The sequence below is a fragment of the Pipra filicauda genome, unplaced genomic scaffold (genome assembly GCF_003945595.2).
Source record: "Pipra filicauda isolate LSUMZ 115617 unplaced genomic scaffold, ASM394559v2 scaffold2_size9829703_pilon, whole genome shotgun sequence".
Taxonomy (NCBI): Eukaryota; Metazoa; Chordata; class Aves; order Passeriformes; family Pipridae; genus Pipra; species Pipra filicauda.
The window spans coordinates 7,357,731-7,379,134 of NW_024104421.1; the positions used below are offsets into that span (position 1 = coordinate 7,357,731).

At 39.7% G+C, this 21,404-nt stretch overlaps 1 protein-coding gene across 2 annotated transcripts in view; it reads left to right on the plus strand.

Annotated features, from left to right (window-relative positions):
* Nucleotides 1-21,404, plus strand: part of BRAF (B-Raf proto-oncogene, serine/threonine kinase) — an 80,441-nt gene that overhangs the window by 16,523 nt on the left and 42,514 nt on the right. For both annotated transcript variants that reach the window (XM_039383182.1, XM_027743837.2), the window contains exon 3: nucleotides 10,565-10,828. In XM_039383182.1, the coding sequence (XP_039239116.1) occupies nucleotides 10,565-10,828 (264 nt within the window). The remainder of the gene's footprint in view (nucleotides 1-10,564; nucleotides 10,829-21,404) is intronic.

Below are 21,404 nucleotides of genomic sequence, written 5' to 3' on the forward strand. Positions count from 1 at the left end.
AAAATTGTGTGTGGAGTAATATTTTTAAGCCATGTTGAATTTGTAAGCTAACTACAAATTAAATGTCTGTATTCTTTCATCATTCTAGATGCATAAGTTGTGTTGATGTAGGGCCATTAAGAGCTTAAAGAACTGTATGCAAAAGTTACCTCTGTTAGGAATTGAATGGACATCACTTCCTTCAAACCTACCCTTTTATTACTTCTCTCAAGTATTGGAATAACTGAAGGTCAACCAGATTTCTTTTGTAGTCTTTGTAATTGCTGCCTAAAGGTACTGGGTAATTAAAAATAAAGATCTCATTATTTGAGGTACTTCTAGCTTTTATCTTAATATGTCAGAGCAGGGCACTAGCTTGATTGTACAAATGTTGACATTACGTCCTTAACAGTTAAGGTCAAGTGAGGCCCTCCCCAGTTGCTTTACTTACTGCTAATGTGAAATGGGAGTATTGAATCACTGCTAATCACTATTTTAACCACTCAGTGCTACATATAAGCACACCTCTGTTTTCACATGAACCAGTTCGTTCCATATGTCTGGATTTATTATTGCCATGTATGTGGGATTCATAAGATCGTGTATCAAATTGCAGTAATAGTGAGCTTTAGTCTGTAGTAAGTCTGGACTACAGGTAGTGAAATTGTCGGTTCGTTGCAGCCATTTGTCACTTGCTTGTGTCTAAATTAAAACTGAGATTCAACACTGGAAGCTCTATGATGGCTTTGTAGGTCACTGATAGGGGAGAGAGCATTTGCAGTCATAAATATGTACTGGGAGATGATTACGGCAGCATAAATGGTATGGTAAGTCTGAAAATAGTTGGTGACCATAAACCATGAAGCTTAAAGTAGATTTGCAAGTTCAATGGATCCATGTGCCACTGGTCTGAAACTGCAACTCTGGCTCATCAGCGTGGTAGGGAAGCCCTGTGAGGTAGAGCAGGATGTTCCTCTGCTGCAGTGAGTTCTACTGGATCGTGGAGCAGGTCTTGTGACAAGTGGTGCTGGTACTGAGTAGGGAACCATGGGGAGGAAGGTGAAAGTGGTTGACATTCTGCTTTTTCAGTTGAGTTATCCCATGAGACAGTGAGTCCTGTGAAAAGAGCCCATCATAGTTGAAATGAAAAGCCTTGTTCTTACCAGCTCTTTGGTGTGAGGCCCCTCTACTTCCTCTGTTCAGGTGCCTGCAGTACTGGCAGTGACTAAGCCAGTAAGGAAATCACTAAGGAAAGGAAAATTTTCTAGTTTTGTTGGATTAGTTTGCCATCCAGTTAGTAGATTGAACTTGATGATGAAGTCCAGTGAGCTGCAAAGCTGCACTTGAGGTTAGGGAAGGGAAAGAACTTGCAGCTTTTAGCCAAGTGTGAGAGAGGAGTGGAACTTCTATTTGGATGATCATTAGCATAGATTAGATCATCCTTAGATGGATTTATTAAAGTGAACAGGATTAAATGCTGCAGACCTGTAATTTGTTTAGTGTGTAGATTTCCTGTGGTAGAACTAGTGTGAAAGAAAGAAAGAAAGAAAAAGAAGTAGATTACTGAGTGCCAGATACAGTCAGAAGCAAGATTACTCTATACTCTTTTCATTTCATCCCAGCAACAGTTGTCTAATGTGTCCTTTCTGTGCCTTTTCCACCTTTTTGGCTGCTTCTGCCTTGGTCAAGACAGGGGTTGCTTTCTATTATCAGCATTTCCTTTGCAGCAGTTTATCTGAATCTAACCTGTCACTGCTACAGCTAATGTTTTGACTTAGTGTGTTCCTTCACCTGTCAGAAAAACTCTGGTTGCAGCATAGAGGGACAAAGCTGTATGTAAAAAGCTCTGATTGTAGTGTGATTATGTGTGAAAGAATATGTTTATGTTTGCCCCTAGGAAATGCAGAACTAAGGAAATATGAAGAAAAAGAACAGGAGAGTGTGTAGAATACACATACAAAGTTTAAGTGGTTCAGTAGATAACTTGTCTATCTCACATCTGTTAGAAATAGCAAACTTCTCATGTACAGAGCTACTGTGAGATATCAGGCCTGTGACTTCTATGGAGGAGCCTCTTTCCCCTTAAGCTTTTATGTCTAGTCTGTGTCTAGGTCTTGGTGCTGTGGTCTGTGTGCTCTCACCAAAGTCCTTAAACAGGAAGGTAACGTTTAAAGTCTAGGGGAGGTGCTTATGCTCTGCCCATCCTCATCTGGTCTCTGTATTTTTATTGTTTTGCCAGACTTGTTTCTGGCTGTAATGTGTGCCCTGCTTTTACCCAGAACCTGTATGGCTAATTTTGCTGGTGTGTAACTTGAACTGCATCACCCTTCCCTTTGTTTCCTCAGATTCATAGAATGGTTTGGATTGGAAGGGACCTTTAAAGGTCATCCAGTCCAAATCCCCCTGCAATGAGCAGGAACATCTTCAACTAGATCAGGTTGCTCAGAGTCCCATCCATCCTGGCCTTGAATGTTTCCGAGGATGGGGCATCCACCACCTCTCTGGGCAACCTGTGCCAGTGTTTTACCACCCTCATTGTAAGAGTTTTCTTCCTTTTGTCTAGTCTGAAACTACCCTCTTTTAGTTTAAAACCATCACCTCTTGTCCTGTTGCAACAGGCCCTGCTAAAAAGTCTGTCCCCCTCTTTCGTATAGAGTCCCTTTAAGTATCGAAAGGTCCTTTAATTATTAATTAAGTCTTGGTGGAGGGTTTTCTCCTCCAGGCGGAACAGCCCTAGCTCTCTCAGCCTTTCTTCACAGGAGAGGTGCTTCAGCCCTCTGATCATCTTCGTGGCCCTCCTCTGGACCTGCTCCCACAGGCTGTGTCCCTGTGTTGGGCCCCCAGAGCTGGATGCAGCACTTCAGGTGGGATCTCACAAGAGCAGAGTAGAAGGGCAGAATCACCTCCCTCGACCTGCTTCTTTTCGTGCAGCCCAGGTTGGCTTTCTGGGCCATGAGTGCACTTTGCCAGCTCATGTCCAACTTGTCATCCACCAGTACCTATGCTGCAGGATTGCTCTCAATCTCTTCATCCTCCATCATCCTGTATTGATATTGATTTTAAAAAGTCCTTCTGCTGCTCTGATCTCTCTGCGTCTCCCATAACGTGTGAGCAACTCTTAAGGACTTGTGTAAATTGTGACAGTTGATCATCTCTTGAATGCTATCAGCAAGCATATTGTCGTCTTCTTTTGGCAAAAATTGGAATTAGCCAAAGCTAATTGCTAGGTACATACCTGCAGATGAACACTTTTGCTTTCATCCATGCTGCCTTTCACTGTTGCAAACTTCTAGTTTTATTGTAATGCTTTCTGCAAAACCGTGGGGTTTTGTGTGCTTGTGACAAGTTTGACAGCTATCCATCCATCTTCTAGTGCATGGAGTTTCAGTACCAGAGGGTTTGTTTGGTTCTTTTGTACTCCTGTCTGGCTTTTACATTCTTCATTTCTTACACATCTAAGTGCTCATGTTCAGAGAACTTGCAGCACCCCGTACACTGGCTCCTGACCCCGTGTTGGAGCTGCCTCTCTAGGCCTGTCAAGTAAAGTTATGGTTCAACCTGGCAACAAAATTGCTTTTCAATTAAAAGTGAAAGGAAGGGGCGGGGGGAACAGAAGCTCATGGGAGAGCTGAAGAATTCAACAAGAAAATAGTTCTGAAAATTGAGCATTGAAAGGGTATAGTAAAATTATTTGTGCATGGAATATAACACATACACCTCATTTAAAAATAAAAAGGAATTTATGCCTTAGTTACAGTTGCTCAAGAAATAGAAGCTTTTGTTTCTGTGCTCATCTTAGAGCGAAAAGACAAAATTCTTTTTTCCCCCAGATCTTTTTTTTTTAAATTCAGGAGAGGGTGTCAATGCATTTTACATCAAAAGAACTTTAAAACTGACAGCTGTTGTTGCAGCCATCATTTCAGGTTTCATCAACTGACTATAAAAGAGGAATGGTTTTATTGAAATATTGAAAGTGATTGACATGTGCTATGTTGAGTTCAACATATATTTAATTATTCCTGCAAGCAGGGGTACTCAGATTCAGGGCTATCTCCCTGCCTTGATCCATCACTCCTCAGTGATGGTCTTAAAAAGGTGACTGTGGAGCAGGGGGAGAGAGCAGAGCCTGCAAGCCTGGGCAGGTGACTGTGTGCAGCTGCCTAGGGGTGGAAAATGTAGTGTGAAGCTGGGGGGCAATGAGTCCCTTGTCTTGGTCCTCCCAGGGCGGGAAAATAGGGGCTGAGGAAAGATAACAAAGCTGAGAGACTTCTGAATGTGTCTGTAAGGTACATGGGTAGGAAACAAAAAGAGCAGAAGAAAGAACATTCGTCATTAACCACACAATTTTCTTCTAATTGTTATAATTACTAATAGGTTTGGCAATCTTGTTGATGTTCTCTAATATGATTGTAAGAAAAACTTTTCTGTTTGTCCTGTCTGGAAGAAATAATAAATCTAGCAAGCAAAGGCTGTATTAAAATCAAAAAATGGCTTGTAGCTAAATTTCTTTCTTGGATAATCCTAGTTCTTAACTGCATGCCCTTGTAAAAAGTTCCCTCTCCAGCTGTCCTGTAGGCTTCCTTTAGGTACTGGAAGGTGCTGTAAGGTCTCCCTGGAGCCTTTTCCAGACTGAGGAACCCCAGCTCTCTCAGCTTGTCTTCATAGGAGAGGTACTCCAGATATTGGAAGTAACTTCTTGACTCAGTAGATATAGAAATATCATTAATAGCATTTTTATTTTCTTCTGGAAAAGAGGCTGCAGGAGTTTCTGAGTAGGTTTTACCACACTTTTGGAAGCACTCTGTATCTCAGCAGCTGAAAACATCAATGATTTTTGTCTTCCCACATAATTTCTTAGTGCGTTATATCAGTCCTTGAAGTGCTATTTCTCAAAATACACAGTTTATGACTCACCATGGAAAAACCCTTTTCTTAAGGGTTTGTCTAAGCATTGTAAATATTGGAAATCTTTACTGCAAAGAAGGCTGCTATTGTGATATTGGGAAAACCTGGGATTCACTTGGGAAAAGTGATTAAAATACCCAGTTGCGTGTTCTTTGTGTCGGTCAAAATTTGTATTTCTTTTGTTTCTACCAACAAAATACTGATGAAAAGGATAACCTGAGTTAGGGAAAGTAAAGACTTGTGCATTGGCAACAAATGCTGTGTGCAGATTGAAATGGGTTGTACAGATCCAGACTGACCAAAAGCAGCCAACTCAAACTTAGAAGGAGGGATCGTGCATAAATGACTTAATCAGATTTATTAGCCTTTGTAGACTCTTAATGACTGTTCAGGGAGGCTGTACCTATTTAAAATTTCCAATTGCATTGTGTGCCCTTTTTGCCTCAGTCATGTGTACAGTATTACCTACGAACACTCACCTGTGAGAACTTAATCGAACAGTATTGACCCATTCGCATGCAAATAGTTTTTTGTGTGGTGTGAGGTTGCATCCTGGACCTGTAGGTTACTCCAGGTAATGGTCCAAGAGTAAGCTGAGAGGTCTCTTGGTTGTTTTTTGTTTGTTTTGCGTGTTTTGCGTGCGTGTTTTTGTTTTGTTTTTAATTTGGACTCCGCACAAAATAAAACCGTATACAAATGCATAGAATGATAGTGGTGTCAAAATAAGCTCAGTCAACTTTGTCTTGAAGGAATCATGCTCTTTCCTACTCATACTCTTGGAAGCAATTTAAAATGAGAATCATGGGTATGGTTGCCCCAACTACTGTGACTTTTTGTTTGTTTTTGTCCTAGCTTTCTCTTTTCCTGGGCATGTTTTGTTCAGAGTTGTTGCTGTTGCTGTTTTGGGGAGTTTGGCTGTTGAATATCAGTAGAGTATTTAATTCCTTATTCCTGCATATCTGAAGAATCCACTCAGGAGGTCAAATTAGTTAATTAAAGAAGACTTCCTCTTCACTGATCTGAAGTATGCTCATTGCAACAGCAGGCAGATACAGTCTGAAACAGATCTTAGTGATGAATCTCAGGTTGTTTCAGACCGTGGTATTCCAGGAAAATGCTAACGCTGCATACAGGCACTGGGAAACCTGGTGGCCCTCTGGGGAAATTCAGATTGATTTTTACCAGGCTCCTAACAGATGCTGTTCAAATATGTTAGACCAAAACTGGAGTGTCTAAAGTTAGACTAAGTACAGATTTAGGAGTCTTACTAAATGAAGAAATCGTGACGTATGTTACTGTCTATCTTCAGCTCCCGTTTAAGTTAGTGGGATTTGCGTTTAATCAACAGCCTAAAAGGTCAGTCATCTTTTAAATAGAAACAGTCTCAGTTTCAAAGACCAGGAACCTGTAGTTTAGGCTTGTAAGAGTCTTGCAGTGTGTATTATCTAAAATTGGTTGAGGAAGAGAGAGAGAAGGTAAAGCCAATTGGTCTGCTTCAGTTGAGACTGGCTTTCTAACCAGATGTGGTAGAGAGCAGAGAGAAGGAGAAATCATATTTTGCTACTTGGGTTTCTCCCAGATTAATTAAGGAAAAAAAGTTAACTTGTTGCTTTTCATATCCCTACATGATGTTATTAGAGTGTATAGTCTGCTCATGCCCCAAGAAAGCAAATTTCAAATATAATACAAATGAAATGCAAGAAAAATACCCACATACTTTTGAGAAAATCCCTTGTCCTCATCTTATCAAGACAACTTTGTTGGCACATCTGTATAACGTCTTTCAAATTCTGTTGACTTCTGAGGTCAGTTTTTATTTTGTTAGTAGGTTACAACATTTGGGAAGTAACTTTTAGGCTGCTGCTCCTGAATATATGCAACAGTTACAACTGCAGAATATACACAGCAGATATATGCTGCAGAATATACACAGCAGAATACAACAGCAGTTGTATTTTGGCATGTATACATATTGTATATAAACATGCCACCTTGAAAGGCTTTAGTTGGACTTGGCAGCTTATCAGGCCTTTATGCATTTTACTTAGATGAAGTCTCAGGAGTATTCTCGCCCGTATGAGACTATTATATGATGTGCATATATACTGATAGGCAATATTATTAAAATTAACTTTTTGTTCTGTTTTTGATAGCCATTAAATTATGTGTAGATCAACAGGTTGTACCAATTTGAGTCTGATATTCAGCTTTTCAAGTATTTCACTTACCTTTGTGAAATACTGTAACTTTGAAATTCACGCTAATTTGGGAGCCAGCTGAGCTGTCAGTGACCCCCTCTCACGGTCCCGGCAGCAAACTGCACACTGGGCCCAGCGTGAAGAGGGACCCAGCTACTTGATACTTGTGGGGCCGCACTGGAGGGGTGTTTAGCATGGAGAAGAGAAGGTTCAGGAGGAATCTGCAGGCTCTTTCAACCTAAAGAGAAGGCCACCCTCCTTCCAGACATTCACAGCAAAAGGGGAAGAGGCAACGTCACAGCATCAAGTGAATTTCATCAGAGAAAATTCGCCATGAGAGTGATTTTTGAGCTCTGTAACTGGTGGCCCAGAGGCTGTGAGCTCTCCCTCCTTTGAGACTTTCAAAACTTGCTTTGGCAAGGCCCTGAGCAACCTGATTAAACTTAAAAATTATTTCCGTGCTAAACAAGTGTTTGGACAAGATGACTTCCAGGGATACCTTCTAACATTTTTTTCTTTTTTTTTTTTCCTCCTGTGATTCTGTATCAAGTTGAAAGCAAGGTTTAAGTTTTATGTAGAACATTACTCACTTCTTAATGGGAATATGTAAACTGATGGGATTGCAGTCCAGATTTCATAAACCCTACTGAAATGCCTTTAAATCTTTCATTTAGTGATCTTTTTGAATGTTCATCTTAATCTCTTCCATGCTGTAGATACTGCACAAATTTAATTTTAATTATTTTTTTTTAGTTTGTTTTTGAAAAACACTGTCAGAAATAAACCTCATAGTTGACCCAGAAGGCCTTGACTGACTTGAAGGTTTGTGTAGGTGTTGATGTCTGTCTGCAAAGGTGTCTGTGCTGCTGCAGGTCTCTTTTGTACACAGGCCAACGCTGCGACATCGTCTTTCTTTTAGCTAGAAATACTTGCCATAGGTCAGCTTTGCTGTTGTAGTACTCTTTGAATTTAACTCCATGGGATAATTCTGTCTTGACTTGGTGCTGTTAGCTATGTGAGGTCTATTGATGTGGGCCACCAGATGAAACCAGTATTTCTCCAAAGTAGTTAATTTTTGTGAAATGAGATTTTATTGGAGCTATTCTGTTTCTGCTGCATGTACTGTTACTCCTCCTGTATAGAAAGAGGTGGGGATTTTTTAAAGAGGAAAATATATTTAAAGTCTACCAATGCATTTCTAGTTCTGTTATGTTTTGCTATGGGATCTTCTGCTATGACAGCAGATAACAGTATGATACGTGAGAGCTTTTGTCCTCATAAGAAGTGGAGAGCTTTTTGCAGAAGTTACTGGTATAGAACTCAAAGCCAGCAGCAGCTCCCAGCTTTCCATACTCACTGTTTATTCTCTTAAGATAAATCATTTGACTTTGAGTTTGCATTACTGACAGATCAAGCTGCCAGGGTAAACATTGTAGGATTGAGTATTTTGAAAGATGTGTGTAATTTTGTGAAGGAACTAAACCCACAAGTATCCGGAACCAGTGTAATGTTGCGTGTGTTCAAATAATATTTTGCAACGTTCATGAGAAAAGGAAGTAAGTATTTAGAAAACTATTGGTGAAATGGTAACAGTTTATGTTTCTTAATTTTTGTTTACTGAAAATTATTCTTGACACATGGAACTTTTACTTGAATTTCCATGAAAAGTTGATCCTGGAAGTGGAAGAGACACACTTGTGTTACTGTACAGCCAAAAAATGCCATTATTTATAGTTGGGTAACCTTTCGGTTTACTTTTGACAGTAGAATTGATGCTAGAGTGAAAATGTTTTGGTTTTTAGTCTCAGAGTTTGGGATCTATTTGTGAAATACCCAACATCTTCAGTTTTTAAAGGAAATAGTAAGTAGTTTTCAGCTTCTGAACATATGCCCATTTATTAAAGATGGAACCCATAAAATTTAGAATTTTAAACTGATCTTCACCACCCTTCATTAAAATGCTTTTCCTTTCTTAGTCCTCGCTGTCAAATTATCATTTGCTTTGTTAACGTTGTGGGGTCGATGATACATTTTGAGCAGAGGTTCATCCTGGGAGGATGCTAAACTTTCATAAAAAGCAAGGGACCAGCTGCTCTTTCATTCAACAAAACCAATTTGGTTTAGGTGACCCTACACATAGAATCCAGAGAAATAAATTCCTAGTAAAATGTAGTACTTGTGCCTGTACTACTGAATGCTGGTTATTCTTTCTCTTGATTTGATTTTTTTTTTTCTCCACATGTAGACCTTACTGACACTTGTTGGTCAGTTCAGTTCTCCTGTAACTTTAATTAGCAATATGTTATGCACAGAAAATTTTAGGAGAGCAGATAAATAAAAACAGAACCAAAAGGTATCTTTCTTTTATGTAAATATACTTGAAAATATAGTTGAAAAATTTATGCAACTTTGTATAGATCTTACTATAGAGAAAAGTAGAAGATTCCCCACTACTTAAGTGTTAGGTTTGGAAGATATTTGCTTCTTCTTTTCTGTAAAGATCTAAACATGTGCTTGGCTAACACTGCCCAATAGCCAGTATCTGTAGTGTGAAACACGTTACTTAACTGATTCAGGTTTTTGAGGGTACTCTGTACTAAATTATGTACTGAAGGAATTGTTCTGATACTTGGATACAGATCAAAATTTACACGTTACGAAGTTGTGGGAAACAGAATTTAAAGAAAAATATATACTGGTTATGTGTTTGTATTATAGGTCTTGGCAATAATGTTTGACTTGACTACATATAATAAAGACTTAATGGGAAAATTTAATAATACTGGTTTTTTCTTTTGTTTGTTTAAAAAACTTGGTCACTGTGTAATTAGGTTTTACATAAAATTGTGGAAAATCAAATTGATCTTATACAGGTGTTAAAAAAGTTCTTTCAAAGAATCACTTTTATGTGTTTATGAATGACTTAAACAGGACAAACTGGTATTTTCTAACTGAAGTTTTTTGTACTATTTGGTATGAAAGGACAGTGCTAGAGGGGCAGGATGGTGAACAGTGAACTGGGTGAGTTATCAGATATAGATGGTAAAAAGCAGATTTGAGCTTTCTCTTAATTATTGCATTAGATGTATTTAGCTGTCATTCCAACAGAATGAAAAATTTATCTGGAGCACAGTAATTCAGCAACACAGCTGACAACATTTGTGAAAGATTTCTGTTTTTTTTTTTAAAGTGGTTATGAATTAGACTCTGTAGAGCAGGTACTTTGAAGCTGTAACTTACAATTTCTTTTATCCATTGATCCATTTAATTAAAACATTAGTTGTTGGTTCATAAGGTTTAAAATAATGTATCGAGAGCTGTTTCTTCATTGTGTCCTCCTGAAACATTTAAACAGACTATTGTGTTCATATTCCTGAGAAATCTGGTTTAGAAAGTGTTTTGTTTCATGTTTGTTGTGAATTTAGATTTCTGGTTTTGTCTGAGGCTACTCCGTGGTTAAAACAGCTGCTCTTCCTCCCCAGGCCTATGAAGAGTACACCAGCAAGCTTGATGCTCTGCAGCAGAGAGAACAGCAGTTACTGGAGTCCATGGGGAATGGAACTGATTTCTCTGTCTCCAGTTCAGCTTCAACAGACACAGTTGCATCATCTTCCTCCTCTAGCCTCTCTGTAGCACCTTCATCCCTTTCAGTTTATCAAAACCCTGCTGATATGTCACGGAATAACCCCAAGTCTCCACAGAAGCCTATTGTTAGAGTCTTCCTGCCCAATAAGCAAAGGACTGTGGTGAGTCAAGTTTCTATTCACATACTTGTAAGCTCAGTATTTCCTGTATCTCTCTCCCTCTGTATGCAAAAGTTAAGAGCTGAAAAAATACCTGTGTGGAGGTCAGAGAGGTGTCACAATCACTGTGCTCTGCAGTGCTCCGTTGTTTTGATCTGTTGAGTGTTTTCTACAGGATTAACACAAAAAAGTCCATTATAGCAGTAATGCAGAACAGAAAACTTTCAGGAGTTTTATAGCAATGAAGATAACTCCAGAAATATTTTTCTCAAGTCAGCTTTCTTGGATAAATAGTAATCTACCATTTTACGATGGTTTGGAAGGGGCAGGAAGCTCTGTTTCCTATATTATACAAAATTATTGATTAGTTTAACAGGCCAAGACTTGAGAAGTGTTTTCTGTGTTGTCAAAGTTACTGCAAGCTGTGAATGCTTTAGAGCAAGAACCAGCCTCCTGCAGCTGAGGGGGCCTGTGCAGAATCACTTGGGTTTGTTTTTTTTTTTCTATTCCTCCCCACTCACTGTGGTGTTTCATGTGAGGACCCTGATGGGATCAGCCCCATCCCAGTGTAGAGAACTGGCATGGGGAGGGACATTGTTGCTATTGGGAGGGTCAAGAAGTGTTGCCTGCAAACTGCTCAAAACCTGATGTTTATCAGCTTTGACAATGTTACAGTGATTCCTAAAGTCTTGGAAGAGCAGTTGATTTTTTGCTGGCTATTTAATTGTCTGCTGTAAGAGGGACTTTTTTATCAGTTAAGAGCTGCCAACTGAAGAGCCTTGATATGTGTTTTAGAATAATACATTACAAAATGTGACATGAAATTACTGACAAGCCATAGTCTAGGCTCTGTTTTGCAAGGCAGGACATACTCTGAACTTAGCAGGGGAGCTGTGTTTCCAGAGAAAGTGGGAAATGAATGGACAACCAGTGTCCATGTCAAAACAGTGCTTTCTGTAGCAGTCAGACAGGTATCAACTGTCTCTGGGCTGTGATTTCCATCCTTTCCCTACCCCACTAAACAAAAGACTCACAGTGAGGGCCGTTGTTTTCACCTGAGTTTTTTTTATGTTGCTTAATTGTTAAAGATATCACTAAAGATTGAAAGTACTATTTGGTTTTGGACCTAGAGAATGGGAGTTTAATGTAAACTGTGACCACTGGGCAGATGTACAGTGTTAAGCCAGGTGATTTTTTTGTCTGCCTGTTGAAGTCTAGGCACATAGTACTACCCACATAGTGAAATCTGAAGAGAAGGTACTGGATTTTGGTTTCTTCATATGTCCCACCCTGTCTGGATGTTGGAGCTGCAGCCCTTGACATGGGGCTCACAAGTTGGTTTTGCTTCTCTCCTGCATTGGGTCACAATATATCACATTTTTATATATATCCTGCGTTGTTCTGTGCATTACCTTTTCTTTCTCTCCTATGTATTTTCTTGTCCTCCTCTCTAAGCCACATAGTATAATTCTACTCATATTCTGTTCCCACCATCTGCAGTATTCTCATTCTACTTTATCTGTCCTCGTTTCTACCTCCTTCTCAATCCTGGGTTTTTTTCCTGCACTGAATCCAGATGTTCTTTCCCGGTTATGGGAAGCAAATGTCATTTAACAGGGAGAGGCTCTTGCTTCTGTCCCCAGCTTTGTACTGGAGGCTAAACTCTATTTCCCTTACAAGTCTAGCCCTGTAGCTTGTTTCCAGCTTGATAACTGTGGAACATAAGAGTAAAGCTTCAGGAAAATCTGCAAGCTTGGGCTGTGATTTGAAAAAAACAAAAAGTGGTACCAACAGAAAAGGAGGAGAGAGGCTACTGGTGTAATCAAGGTTCCTTTCATCTCAAATGTGATATGTCTGTAGGTACATGTGCATAAAGGAACAGACAGATGCCTGCAGATGTGGGGAGGCATGATCTTACTTGTGGGATCACTGGCTGGAAGCTCAAGTTGACAGGATTCAGCTTCGTATGCTGTATAGCAAGGTCCAGGTCAACTCCAGTTCTGCTGGGACTTGGTTTTGGTTGAAATTGTTATTCTAAATAAGCAGTTGGACATATATCACAGAATCACAGAATATGCTGTTGGGAGGGACCCACAAGGATCATCCAGTCCAACCCTTAGCCCTGCACAGGGTCATCCCCAAGAGTCACACCATGTACCAGGAATATCATCCAAACACTTCTTGAACTCTGTCAGGCTTGGTGTTGTGACCACTTCCCTTGGGAGCCTGTTCCTGTGCCCAACCACCCTCGGGGGAAAGAACCTTTTCCTAATATCCAACCTAAACCTCCCCTAACACAACTTCAGGCCATTCCCTTGGGTCCTGTCACTGGTCACCACAGAGAAGAGATCAGTGCCTGCCCCTCCTCTTCCCCTCACAAGGAAGGTGTAGACTGCAATGAGGTAAGGTCTGGTCAGCAGATACTGCAAATTAATGGTTTGGCTTTGGTTCAAGGAGAGAGCTGACTTCTTTTTACTTCAGTTTTACATACTGCTTGGATCTAGTTGTGTTATTAAGTTGAACTTTTTTTTTTTTTTAATACACTGGTAAATTATCTCTGTTTTAGAGCTGGGAAATGGTGCTTATAGGAACACTCTGAGTGTTGGGGTTGTTGGCCTTGGAGCTGAAGTTCAGTGCTCATGTTATTGAGAAAGTCAAGAATTTCTTGTACGGCGACTCTTAATGTATGTGACTTTGTTTTCAATATTTATTGATCCTATGTGTAGTCTGTTGAAAATTAAGGAAATGCCAGAAGCAAACACAATTCAGAAGGAATTGCAGCAGCTCACTGTATCCTTGGGTGCATCAGGCTCAGCATCGCTAGCTGGTCGAGAGAGATGATTCTCCCCCTCTACTCAGTGCAGCCTCACCTCGAGTGCTATGTGCATTTTTGGGTGGCACAATATAAGATTCCGTGATTTACAGTGCAGTTTTAATGGCCAACAGTCAGATGATGGGTTACCAGCCTAAAAAAGCACCCAGTATTTTTCAGTGAACACTGAGATTACGTGCTGTAGCAGACTTCCTTCATTCTCTCAATGGATAGAGGAGTGTTGCACATGTCTTAGTCTTCCTTCATAACCTCTGGCTTCAAAAGCAGACCTGTTTTGTCTCACTTGTGCCCATTGACTGAGCCATTTGCTGTGATGGTAGTTTAGGGTGTTCGGATACACAAAGTAGCTTGTGAGAGGTTGAAGCAGGAAGGAGATTCTTTGTGAAAATATGTGGTACCTGCCATCAGAGCCTTTTCCAAGTCCCCATTCCATGTGGCTGTGAAATAAGGATAACGGGTTTGACAATCAAAACTGTACCCAGGAAAGGAGATACTGTTGAAGTTGCAGAGTTGCAGCAATCTTCTCCCCACCCCGACTTTAGCTGCTTTCAATTAATATCCACTTCTGAAAGAAAACCTTGTTAATATCCCAATAATATTTTCAGTTTTTACTTCCAATCACAGCTTCACTTCAGCAGGAGAGAAATGTTGTCAGATCCTAAGGACTCTATGTTTATTTTTGTCTGGGAATGCCATGACAGTTCTTAAACTGACTTAAAGTCACTGGAATTGAGTTGGTAATGGAGAGCCAACCTCATTATTTATCTTTGATCATACTCTGAAGCAGTCCAAAGTACTACGACAGCCTTCTGCTATTTGTTTAGAGCTGTTAAAAATGCAGGAAATGGGGGGGGTTGCTTACATATCTTACATTTTTGACTAGCAACTGCCTTGTTACTTGAGAGTTGTCTACATGTTTTGTTTATTATTAGTATTGATTGCGTGTAGGATCAAGGAAATACATCTGTTGGAGTTGACTCCAATTAGAAACACAGTTTGGGGAAGCTGATGGAGTAAAGAGAAATGAGACCATGTTGTTCAGTGTAAGTGATTTTGGTGGAGAGGCAGTGTATCTGATGGGAAGTTTCCTCACGTGTGTCATAATGCAGAGCACTGGACAAACCTCTTCCTAATGTAGGAAAGCCTGGCCAGTATGTGCTAGAGCCTACAGATGATGATCAATTAGCAGTTTGAAGTCAGCATTTTGATTCAGCTGGCTACAGGGCAGAGTTCAAATGTAACTTTTTTGAAAGCAAAACCAGATAACTGTCCTGGTTAGCTGGAGGGGATTCAAGGAATGAGTAGTGTCAGAAGATTTTTTTTTTCCTTGTAGCTGGCCTGGAAAGGGATAAAGAGAAGTTTTTCTCTGAACAACCTCCTAGAAGAAGCAACAGATTGTTTGCTCTTCTCTGGGGGGGGTAGGTTTTTCCCCCTATAATGCAGAGAGATGTATATGTGTACTTCATTCTTTGTCAGCTGACCCAAGCCACTGAGAAGTTACATGTCCTTTGGAGAAGCATTCCACACAGATGTGACCAGGAAAAGTCGGTGCAGCTGGGTTTGTTCTGTTTTGTTCTAGGCCAGAGAGAAGGGTGCTGAAATAATGAAAGATGATAAAAGTCTACCTAAGATGAAAAGTTGTTTTGCAGAACAAATTGATGAAGCTTATCCAAATTGTGGCAGAATTTAGGGAGTTATTAGTTCAGAACTTCTTTGGGCTAGGAATGTAAGTGGCTGTGGTGTGGAAAGAAACAAATCTGCTAATTGAGAAAGAGCTTTTGGGTGTGGAAGGAAAGTAAGAACTGTGATCTCCAGCTGGCTGCTGGAAGTCTGAGAGGTTATTAGATACTGAGATTTGGTGGAAGGGAGGTAGTCTTGAATGGAAGTAGATGACAGTGTGGTGTCATAAAAGCATGTTACAGATGAGACTTTTGAGAGACTGCATGGAGAATGTAGGAGGCAGAATTCAATGAAAAAATTTTTAAAATGAAATGAAGGAGTTCCAGGCAGTGAGCATAAAAAGCTTTCTATGAGTATGAAGATTACAGGAATATGGTATTTGCATCTAGAACGGGATTTAAGCATTTTATGGGATTGCTTCTAGTTGTGTGATTTTTTTTATTTTTTTTTTCTTTCTCTTTTTCTTTGAGGTTTTGAGGGGAGTGTTTTTTGAGGACTTGGATAAAGAATCTTTGCATGTCTTTGGGATTGCCAATTCTAAACGGATAGGTTTGAGATAAGGAAAAATCCCCACTCCCAGTTGTAAAAACGGTTTCAATTTTTACTCTCTTATATGAAAGTTGACAAAACAGTTAGTATTATTAGGGATTTCTCCTGTTAGATTGCTTGATCACTGCAAACATTAAAGCATTAGTAAGAATTTTTAGACAGTTTTCCTGTGGCTCATCAGTTCTGGCTGGTCCCTTGCAGGAAAGTGTTTTGAAACCTGGAATGGAATAAACATTTTGTGGACATATCTGGAGTATCTCTTTGTCACAGTGAAAGAGCACAAGAACAGGGCAGGCATGTATGATATTCTCTCTGTTGTCTTCCAAATTTGAGCTATTTGTCACTCAGGAATTTCATGAGTTTAGGTGTTTTCTATTTGGAAAGCCTCTGTTCAGTCTCCATTAAACATGTGCTATGGCTACTAGGAATTTGTTTCTTGTAGTAAGGCATTCCATGGGCTTGGTTGTATGTGGTGTGAGTAATCATATTCTGTTTTGGCCTTTAAATCTGCCACATGCTACTTTATACTGAAGGAAATAAAAGCTTCTAAAAAAAGCCACTTAATATAAGATATAGAAACAAGTAGCTAAAACTGGTCATAACTGCACAGAGGAACAATATTAGCAGATTTCTTATGTTGCAGTGAGGTCTGGTAGGAAAGAAGAGAATATGGTAGGGGGGCTTCTAACTCAAGTACTCAGTGAAAAAGATCATATAAGTTGCTTATATTAGCAGCCCTGAATGATTGTCATTACCCAAGAAATCCCTTCTGGCCAAGTACTTACATTTGGGGAAAAAACAGTCTGAAAGCAAATGAGCAGTCCTGTATAATAGTATGAGTTCTGGAGCGTGGGAAGTTATAGAAAAACAGTGTTTAGATGTAAGAAGTAATGGGCAGTTGAAAGGCATCAGGTGGGGATGGTTCTTGCTTTTCATTTCTGTGTAGTCTGTTGGTGTCTGCTGCACATTACCAGCTGCCAGAGGAGATGTTTGCTTCGTGCCTGCTGGTGGAGTGGCTGTGAGGGTGCTGAGGAGTCTCCACTGCTCTGCCTAGTGAGTTTATAAGGGATCCTCTCGCAGCCCCACTGCCTGTTCTCTGTCAGTGTGAGCAAGGAGTGGATTTTGTCATTTTGAATTCTACTTCTGTCCACAGTGGTCTGAGTAGTGACAGTGAATCAAGGGGGAACAACAACAAAGGAAAAAGAATAGCAGATGCTGTTCATGCTTTGGAAAAGCCTGGTGGCTTCCAAATACTTCAGCTTCCTGCAGATTCTTGAGGTCTAAAAGCTTCCTATGGCAGCTTCTAAACCAAAAGTAATACTTTGGGTAAAAAAGAAGTTTCCCTTTTTTCTGTGTTCAACTATAGAAGATTGTGTGGGTTTTGGTTGTTCTTTGTTTTGCTTTTTTTTGAAGTTTAAGAGTAATTAGAGGCGATTCATGTAAAAACTCTGCATAAATTTGGGCCAGTAAAGCTTTTCCACTTTATGTGTTGGAATGCTTCACATGTGTTTCATAGTTACATATGTATTGCAAAGTTAATGAAAGTTCTCAAAATGCAAATATGAGACTGAGGTTTTTAAAAGAGAGAATTTGTACTCTGAAGAGTTAGAGAAACTAAACAGGATTGTGAATGCTGTGTATGGGGTCAGTTCTTATTTCAAGTCTCACTCTTGTCACACCTTGGTTTATTACTACATCTGCCTTTTAATTAGGCAAGCAATCATGTGATCTTCTCTGCAGTCATGAAGACTGGAAGAATCAGCTATTTTTATCCTATGTAAATTCTTAGCATAAATTAATTCATCATGCACGCATAACTGAGATCCTTCAAATGTTCTGCTTTTAAATCTGGTACTCAGTGCATTTCTTTTGACTTAAGATTTGCATCTTACTTTCTGCAGTTTATGCCTGCGAGTTTGTGCCTCAAACTTGCTGAGTAGTAAGCACTGGATTCAAGTAAGCACAGCATTCAAGCTGTCCTACCAGTTTCACCTGTCAAGTATAAGGAAAATTCAGAGAAGGGATGTTCAGGCAGCTGAATGAACTAGTTTCTTGCATTTAATTACAATGTGGTTTGACATGATTTGGTTTTTCTAATCAAAAAATACAAAACCTCCCGTGTTGTATCAAACATGCAGCAGAAATTGAGTTTATTTTTAGCCTATGCCAATGGGTGGTTGCTGAATGTATCTGAATGCTTTGGAATTTTATGCATCATATTTGGTGCTGGTAGCATGAAGTAAATGGTAGTTTACTTTCAAGTAAATTTTACTTTCAAGTAAACTTCACTTGATACTTTTTTTAAATACTTGGATCATCTGGGAGAGCTATTGGCCTACCTATGGAATTGCTGACAGGCAAAATCAAATTAGAGTCTTAGTTACCAGTTTTCATTGTGAAGAAATTTAACTTAATGGAAGACCCTCTGTTAGCCTGTCAATAAGCAAGAAAATCTTACTGCATCACAGAAGTTGTACAATGAAATGGACTCTGCAGCTGTGCTGAGCAAGTCTGGGGAAGCCTGGAGAGTGTGTCTTTGGGAGGTGTTCAGTGAAGCAAGGTGGGCAGCAGTGCTGCAGCAAACTGTGCTGGGGGCTGGCTTGGGTGGACTTAACTTTCTTCACCACAGCTCTTGTGGTGGTGTGTTTTAGAGCAGGCACCGAGACAGTCCTGGCAGCACAGCAGTGGTTTGGCTGTTGCTGAGCAGGGTGTGCACAGGGTCAAGGCTTTCCCAGTTTCCCACTGCCCCCCAGCCAGTAGGCTGAGGTGGGGACACAGTGGGGACAGCTGAGCCCAACTGACCAAAGGGATCATTCCATGCCAGGTAACGTCATCCTCTGCAATAAAATGGGGGGGAGTTTTTCTGTAGTTGCTGTTGCTCAGGGACTGACTGGGCACCAGTTTGCCAGTGGTGTTTGATTGCTTCTGTATCACTAGAAAAATTTGTTCCTTCCTTTATTAAATTGTCTTTTATCTCAGCTCAGGAATTTTTTTTTTACTTGTGTCTTTCCAGTTCTCTTCCCTCGTCTCACTGCAGGGGGGAGCGAGCAAGCAGCTGGGTGGTGCTTAGCTGCCTGCCAGGGATAACTTACCCCAGGCTAAACTCAATATTGGATAAATTCAAAGGCATATGTGTTTAAAAGAGAATAATTTAATCTACTTCAGTCTTATTGACACACTGTCTTAGATTGCAAAGTCAAACAATATTGAAAACTTGCCATTATAAAATTGATGCCTTGTCATCTGGAATGCCTTGTGCAACATTGATCGCTGTTTTTTAAGAGTATTCCTCAAGTAAGGAGTGCTTAGTGACTCCTTAAGAGATGGAAAGTCTGGCTGTAGAAAGTAATGAGTGATAGAAGAAAATATTGTTTGGAGCATGCTTCCTTTACGTCATAATGTGCTGGGCAGGTGCTCAGTGAAATGGAATTCAAGTCACGAATCTGAAAATAATTGTAATAAATGTTTTAATTCCATGCCTAGTAAGTCATACTTAAATTCATGGCTTCATGTGTTGTTTAAGCAAACTAGCCAACCAAGGCTTTAATATTTGTAGAGAATGTATATATTACCCAGACATGAAAGTCTCTCCTTGTTTTTAGGATCTGTTGCATCTGTTTAGAGAAGAATGTGAATTTTAGCCCTTCTGCAGTAGTTTCTTGTCCCCACCCTGCCTTTAAAGCATTTGGAGTGTGATCATCTGAGACAGGAATCTATGCCAAGTGTACTCTGGGTCTGACTTACTACAAAGACTTACTTAAACTATTTTGTATCCTAGATTTCTAATGCGTTTGGGTTTTGGTTTGGAGAGCAGCCGACTGACTTTTTTGTCACTTGAACAGAAACCTTCGAGTCCTGGGGTTTGATGCCCATAGAATGGCTACAGATATTTTTCTAGATGTGCATTTCTCTCAAGGCTCAAGTCTAAAGACATCTCTTCTAAACTTTATTGGTAGGTCACTGTCAGTCTTCACAACTTCTGCCGTTGGTGTTCACCCTAAGTAAAATTTTAAAATACTGATTCTGCGCTCTACTGTCACCTTACAAATGATCACTGTTCTTCTGAACAGTTTGGGAGCTGTCCCTCAGAAGTGTGAAAAATGGTAATGTGGAGGCTAATGTTGACTGGGCACAACCAGCTTGATCCGGTGTGGTTTAATGATGGTAAATTCTTGCAAAAATATTTCTGTATGGGCATAAATCAGTCCCATTGTGTTTTGCAAGTGAATACAGTTAATTGCATTGGAGGTGCAAATGGGTGTCTTTGCAAGTTTAATGGGATGCATTTGTTGGAATGGGAGCAGCTTTATAAAAGGGGTAAATTCTACTCACTTCCCTTGGAAACAAGATTTAATGCAATGGAATTGCACATCATTTGTCTGACATTCTTAATAGAACGTGTTAGTATTTTCTTAAATGCTGCTTTCTCCTGGCAGTTGGACAGAGCTTCATGCTCTGAAATCCAGAAGAGCTGTGTCTAAAAGCCATGTTCTTTATTTTATAGAGGATGTGATGTTCAGTATTATCCTAATGTTAGTGCTGTACGAAGTGGCTGACTGGATTGCTTAAATGTTTGTCCTTCATATTTAAGATGAGAAATTAAATGTGGATATCATGTTTGGATTTTACAAGAAAACCTGACATGTTGGAAGACCAAACTAGTTATTTGGCAAAAAGATAGCTTAGCCAGTTTTTCTCCCAACACATTGAATTCTGTGAGCATGTAGCTGACATTTTTTAGTCATATAGGTATCAGAGGGGGAAAAGTGTGATCTTTCACCATGTATATGTTGTGGTAAGCAAATAAATACTTTTGAATGATATTTCAAATCCATGCTACTTGGAATATTTCCACTATTGTACCTAGTAGTCTACTTAATTGTTTAGAATTACTCTGAAGCTCTAAGGTGTGTTACACATACCTTACATACCTTACATACACAACACTTCGCTAAAGTGAGCTGGACTATAGTGCAAGGCTGAGGGGAAAAATAGAGCCAGCTAACTGGTTTTGAGAAGTATAGTACTAGATACAGCTGACCAGCCTCTCCACTTTCAGAGAATACCTTTACATTGATTTTTGAAGTGTTTCTCAATCTCTTTAGTCTCTTTATTGCTCTAAAATATTGGAAACTGCACTGGTGTAAGGAGGCATATTTAACTTACTGAGACTATGCCAGTTCCTACTCTGATGTTAGAAGAGTGATGTAAGAGTTATTTAGGGACATAGCCTTGAATTTCTTACTGAATCGGGAATGACCTGATTTACAGAAATAAGTGATTTATTATGCATTGCTTAAATGCTTGTAGCTCCAGTACTAAATATATATCAACAATGTTGTTATGAATCCTTACTGTCCTTAGAAACAGTTCACATGAGTAAAAGAAATTAGGAAATTAAGGTCTACAGTTCTGTTTAATCTGTTTAGGTAGTAAGACTGCTTTGAGAATTTTTTGAATCTGGAATAATTTTCATTTGTTTCCTTTGGACTTAACATTTGCAAAGCTGAGCATGTG